Source organism: Quercus robur, chromosome 1, assembly GCF_932294415.1.
Source record: "Quercus robur chromosome 1, dhQueRobu3.1, whole genome shotgun sequence".
Classification (NCBI taxonomy): domain Eukaryota; kingdom Viridiplantae; phylum Streptophyta; class Magnoliopsida; order Fagales; family Fagaceae; genus Quercus; species Quercus robur.
This window is the reverse complement of record NC_065534.1, coordinates 6571865-6578193: the sequence shown is the minus strand read 5'-3', so window position 1 is coordinate 6578193 and position 6329 is coordinate 6571865. Positions and strand designations below refer to the sequence as shown.

The 6329-nt window shown below is 36.2% G+C and overlaps 1 protein-coding gene across 9 annotated transcripts in view; it reads right to left on the bottom strand.

The window, feature by feature from the left end:
• Window positions 1–5211: 5211 nt before the first annotated feature.
• LOC126718044 (uncharacterized) overlaps window positions 5212–6329 on the bottom strand; it is a 42466-nt gene continuing 41348 nt past the window's right edge. For 6 of the 9 annotated variants that reach the window (XM_050420126.1, XM_050420117.1, XM_050420141.1 and 3 more), the window contains one exon: window positions 5212–6040. In XM_050420126.1, coding sequence (XP_050276083.1) covers window positions 5439–6040 — 602 coding nt within the window. In that variant the 3' untranslated portion in view covers window positions 5212–5438. Of the gene's footprint in view, window positions 6263–6329 lie in introns of all 9 variants that reach the window. The other 3 variants (XM_050420133.1, XM_050420091.1, XM_050420107.1) reach the window with 2 other exon arrangements.

Here is a 6329-nt window from a genome sequence, read left to right as displayed (position 1 = left end):
CTAGGCATTGAATCTTCCGATTCGCTAATATTTTAAGGTTTGACTTCTTCAACAAATTGTAACACAAATTCAAGTCAAATATGAGCAATTTATGCAATGGTATAGTTTTATTATCAATTTAATATTTCATAAAATTATTTTAGTCTACCATACAAACAAGTAAGTTTCCATGCATTGCATGGGTTAACGGTTAGTTATTATTATTTTGTTTCTACAAGTTATCATGTAATGGCATGAACCGGTTGATTGTTTTGCCCACAAAACAAAATTTTTCTTCAGAAACAAACGCAAATAAAAGAGTTAGATCAACAACAAAAAAAATTCCATATCAACTCCTTCATCAGCATGAAACCCAACCAAAAGCTAAAAGAATAGCCACAAGAGTGAAATGAACCGCCACAACCCACAAGAATAAATTCCCACGGTGCCGATCTATGGAGAGAGAGAGAGAGAGAGAACGCTTTAGTTTAAAGAGCTTAGTACATGGTTTCAATAATAGACAATAAAGCACCGAAGAACAGGGCAGAAACATGCCTTAGAGTAAAGTCCTGCCAAACCAGATCTTATGGCATAACAAAAACTGTTTACTCTATTCTAACAAGTGATTCTGCACTAATATGTATTTGCAATGAAAATTACATAATCATAAAAAAATTAAAATTTCTCTATACACTTCATTCACAAAAGCAGTCTTCAGATATCATAGGATCTATGTTTTGAAATTAAAGACCAAATCACATGATAAGAAAACAAATACCATTATCCATCTGACTTGTAAATTCCCTGCTCTAATTCTAACATGAGAGTTAAAATCTATGTAAACATTAAGATCAAAAGAGACATACGTTGAGTTGCATGTTTGGACCTCATGATTAGAACTATTCCCCTACAAATTTGGTATAAGTTTTTTCTCTCATAAGTCCATCATCCAGGTGTAGCAAAAAAACTGTCTTCTCTTAAGTCACCCTCTTTTACCAACCTTGAATCATCAATTGAAGTAAAAGCTATATCAGATAGACCTTTATGACTGTCAGACACATGAGCAGTGACAGTATGTCTTGTTCTTAATACCTGCATCAACAAAGGGCAATGAATAAACATTTTCATCATATATTTTGAAAATTAGGATGTTCTATAATGAAACTCAAGTAAAGAAGGAAGAAAGGTGACATAATTTTTTTTTTTTTTAAGGGAGCCATCAAATACTTGCAAAGAACCAGACTACCAAAGGTTTAAGCCAACCTAAAATTGCAAGTCGAATTGAGTCCCCTATGTTGTCTTCAAAAAAAAAATTACAATTTTGCATGTAGCGAGGAGTGTGGGGTATATGTTACCTTCGAACAAAAAACAGGTTGGATAATTTACACACCATAAGTAATCAGCTTATTAAATGGATAAGGTTTCAATGATAGTGCTATGGGAAAATAGAGAACACAAGAAATTAAATGCCTATTGAAGTTGGTTAGAATTTATGATTCTGGAGAGAGTTTTGTGGTAAAAACACATAAGATAGAAGATAATAAGAGAAGACTTCAACTGATTCAGAAGAGACATATCCAATGCCAAAATAAGAACTTCATTACGTTTCATGGATGTACAAGCAACCTAAAGATGTGAACAAATTAGATATATATTAAAGTTAAAATTCCATGAGGAAATTAAGACATACAAACAATTACAAGACAGTTAATCAACCCAAACAGCAGATGCATTTTACAAAATGATTGATATTTTCAAACTATAAGCATCATAGAAAGCATATATTCCTTTCAATTCCAAGTAAGAAATATCATTCATGGCACTAAGGAAATGATAAGCCCAACACTCATAACTAATTATTCACTACAAACAGCACATAATAATTGTTGGCTAAGCATGAAAGTAGAAGTTTAGATTCTATTTTCATTTCTCAAAAGAGAATACATTCTATTCGGAGGTGGCGTAAAGCAGCTCTTTTACGCCACCAATAATAAAGTGTCACGTCAGCCAATAACTTTAAACTTAATATGCCTTATTACACACAATTATAACCCACGTAATATCCCAAAATTTTTCCCAAACTCAAGCACATATTCTCTCTGATCCCTCACATCCTCGTTTCTCTCTCCCTCTCATCAAAACTCAGTGTCGATCTGCCATCACCCACACCACCTCCGATCTGCCATCACCCAACGATGATGCTTCAACAACCGGGTCCAGAAAAGCAAGAAGCACGGCAGCAGAGTGCGAGAGTGTGAGGTGAGCGTGTTTTTCCAGAAAAGCTCTCATGTTTACTCTGAAGGGCTGCTCGTCCTCGGTTTTGGTGGTGGTAGTGGTGGGGAAGGTATGGAAGTCGTAGAGATAGGCAAAGATCCTCCTCTTCATCAGCCTCTCATTCACTACCATCGTCACCAACTTACCAGATCTGCCACCAACAAGAAGAAGAAGAAGAAGAGGAGAGATTTGGGACTTCATTTCTTCTTCTTTTTTGCTAAAATTTAGGGGTTCGTTTCGCTTCACATTGGGGTGGGCGCTATATTTTTATTTTTGGCTGAAACCCTTTAGGTCTTGTTTTGTTTCAGTTTTGATCCTTTTGATAACTGGGTTTTATTATGGACTGTAAAGCTTTGATCATTTTTCTTGGGCAAAATTTGCCAAACAGTGAAAATTCTGAAAAATTTGAGCTGGACAGCACGCGTTCAAACTTATTTAGTTAGTTAAACTGTTTTTGAAAGTCGAGTTTGGCAAACTCGACTTTGGGCTGGAATACAGACACAATAGTGGCGTTTTTTTTAGTGGCGTTTGTCAAAAACGCCACTATAGGTTTCCTATAGCGGCGTTTTCTATAAACGCTGCTATAGCCACTAAAATAATGCCACTATAGTGTTCGTTTTTCAGCCCAAAGTCGAGTTTGCCAAACTCGACTTTCAAAAACAGTCTAACTTACTAAATAACTTTGAAAACGTGCCACACGCCTAATTTTTTCCCACAAATAGTCTGTTTGGCAATTTTTTCCTTTTTCTTGGGTTTGAAAATTGGGGTTGGGTATGGCCGAATGTGCTGTTATTTTGTTGGATTTGCTGGAAGCCTTGCTTGAAAAAGAACCACAATATGTAAACACAATAAACATGAAACCAGAGCATTTAGGGCTCGTTTGGGAGGAGGGAATGGAAAGGAATGAAAAGAATCATTTTAGAATATTCTTCCATTCCCTTGTTTGGGAGTTTTAATGGAGGGAATGGAAAGCTCATTCCCTTGTTTGGGAGTTTAAGTGGGAGGGAATGGAATGGATAGGAGGGAACACTCATTCCTCTCTATTCCCTTAAAACCTCAAATTTTCATTCCCCCCGAAATTGGGAGGAATGGGAGGGAATGGAATTAGATTTAATGATTTTTTTTACTAAAACTCCCAAAATACCCCTATATATTTAACTCTTTATTTTAAAATAGGAGTCTAATAGTAATATTATTATAAAATGATTCCATTCCATTCCCTCCATGTTGCTCCCAAACAAGATTAGTTACATTCCATTCATTTTCATTCCTTTCCATTCCTTTATTTTAAAACATCCAAATAAGGTTACTTAATTCCATTCCATTCCATTCTTTTCCATTCCTTTTCCTTACTTAAATTTAGTCCATTCCATTCCATTCCTTTCCATTCCCTTATAATCATTCCATTCCATTCTATTTCATTCCCTTATGAACTCCCAAACGGAGCCTTAAGGAAAGTGGGGGAGCAAAAGACTTGTCCTAGCATCAATGCACCATTCTGACAAATTCATTGTAACACCATTCATCTAATCATACATTGTTTGCCGTAGAGACATAGAAGGAGCAAGAGTTTGCTTTAAGACGTGATATTAAATAAAGCTTTACAGTTTAAGCTTTTGGGAGATTTGGTAATTTAACATGATATCAAATCTGGAGATCTTGAATTCGACCCCTACCTCCTTCACTCTACCTACCATTTTAAAATTTGACACACGTGGGAGAGAGCATGTCAAAAATATGCAATTAAATTATTAAATTTACCATTTTCCAACAACTTAAGTTTTTGAGACAATGTCAATCAATAATTTATCGTCGTATCAAAACAAGAGACGTTTTACCTACCATTATGTTACTTCAATTAAAAACAAAATCACTCAATAATTAGCAACCTGTGACCATTTTCAAGAAAAGTAAAGTTAACGTCCTCTATTATCCATCCTTTTTCCCAAAAAAAAAAAAAAGCCATTTTAAAGAAATTGAATAAAGATAGAATTTTGAAAACAAAAAATTGAAGAAGATGCGTTGAGAGTGGTTGTACCTTGGAATAGGATTTAGGTTTTCAGTTTTGGGTTGTACCGGAGCGGGTGAATGAGTTTCGGAATTTGGGAAAAGAGTAAAGGAAAGACATGACTGTTGAAAATGGGACCTTTTTTTTATCAGATTTTTTTTTTTTTTAATTATGTTAATGGCTGGTAAAGGAGTAGAAAATCAATAATGGCCTACTAAATTTTTATGGAGTGGTTATAGTTATATTTAATCTTCCACTTTCTACATCAAATGATATTTTTTAATCATATGTTATCAAAATTAGATTTCGCAACAAAATGTGGGTTTTAGTTAGTTTAACTGGTAAAGTCTTTAATGGTTAAATAAGAGATTTGTGGATCAATCACTACTTATACCAAAAACTGATTGGTGTCTTGGTCTAATAATAATACACTATCGTGAGAAGCAAACGCCATAGGTTGAATCTTTCTATAAAAAAAAAGAAAAAAGATTTCGCAACAAAATAGAAGGTGATCAATATTCTAGCAAACACATTAATTTATTTATACATTAAAAGAAAAATTATAGTGAAATGTATTGCAAAATAAATCATAGATGATTTCAAAAAATGAGTATCAAGTTTCAATTTTTAAAATTTTTTTTTTATTAGTGTTCCATTTTTTTTTTTTTAACTAGAGAGTTCCATTTTGATATATCATAAAAGATTAAGTTGAATTATAATAAGTAACATTTTATATGCAAAAAAAAAAAAATGTGTACCTTTTCATGCATTAATATATATATATATATATATATTTTTTATATAATGATAACAAAATTCTGTTCTTTTTTTTCCATCCAAAGACATTCATGATTTTTTTTCCATGAATGAACTGGAATATCTGATCATCATTTGCAGCAAACATGAGATCGTTATTTCATGCATGCAATATAATTAATTAAAAAAAAATAGAACTTGAATGGTAAAGTCACATTGCTTCAAATAGTTTGATACATTGAGTGCTTCATACACAGATTCACGATCTCTACTAGAGATCATTATTCATTAAAATACATATTTGTAAATACAAAGATAACAAACTTGGCCACACTTCGACATCCAAATAAGGAAGCATTTATTCTTATGAGATAATTACGGGTGTAGTGGTAGAGATAATTTAGTGGGGGATTAGTTGTCATTATGAGATAATTATTGGTGTTAGTGGTAGAGATAATTTAGGTGGTGGAGGAGATTTTCGTGGTGGCAGTGGTGATGATTTTGGTGGTGGTGGTGGTGGAGGTGATGGAGATTTTGGTGGTGGTGGTGGTGGTGGTGGTGGAGGTGATGGAGATGGTGGTGGTGGAGGTGATTTTGGTGGTGGAGGTGATGGAGATGGTGGCGGTGGTGATGATTTTGGTCGTGGTGGTGGTGGAGATTTTGGTTGTGGAGGTGATGGAGATGGAGGTGGTGGAGGGGATAGTGAGGGAGTTGGCGGCGGTGGTGATGATTTTGGTGGTGGAGGTGATGGAGATTTTGGTGGTGGTGGTGGTGGAGATTTTGGTGGTGGAGGTGATGGAGATGGTGGCGGTGGTGGTGGTGGAGATTTTGGTGGTGGTGGTGGAGGAGATTTTGGAGGTGGTGGTGGTGGTGGAAATTTTGGTGGTGGGGGTGATGGAGATGGTGGCGGTGGTGATGATTTTGGTAGTGGAGGTGATGGAGATGGAGGTGGTGGAGATGATTTTGGTGGTGGAGGTGATGGAGATGGTGGTGGTGGAGGTGATGGAGATGGTGGTGGTGGTGGTGGTGGAGATTTCGGTTGTGGTGGTGGTGGAGGTGATGGAGATGGAGGTGGTGGAGGCGATAGTGAGGGAGTTGGTGGCGGTGGTGATGATTTTGGTGGTGGAGGTGATGGAGATTTTGGTGGTGGTGGTGGTGGAGATGATTTTGGTGGTGGAGGTGATGGAGATGGTGGTGGTGGTGGTGGTGGTGGAGATTTTGGTGGTGGAGGTGATGGAGATGGAGGTGGTGGAGGCGATAGTGAGGGAGTTGGTGGCGGTGGTGATGATTTTGGTGGTGGAGGTGATGGAGA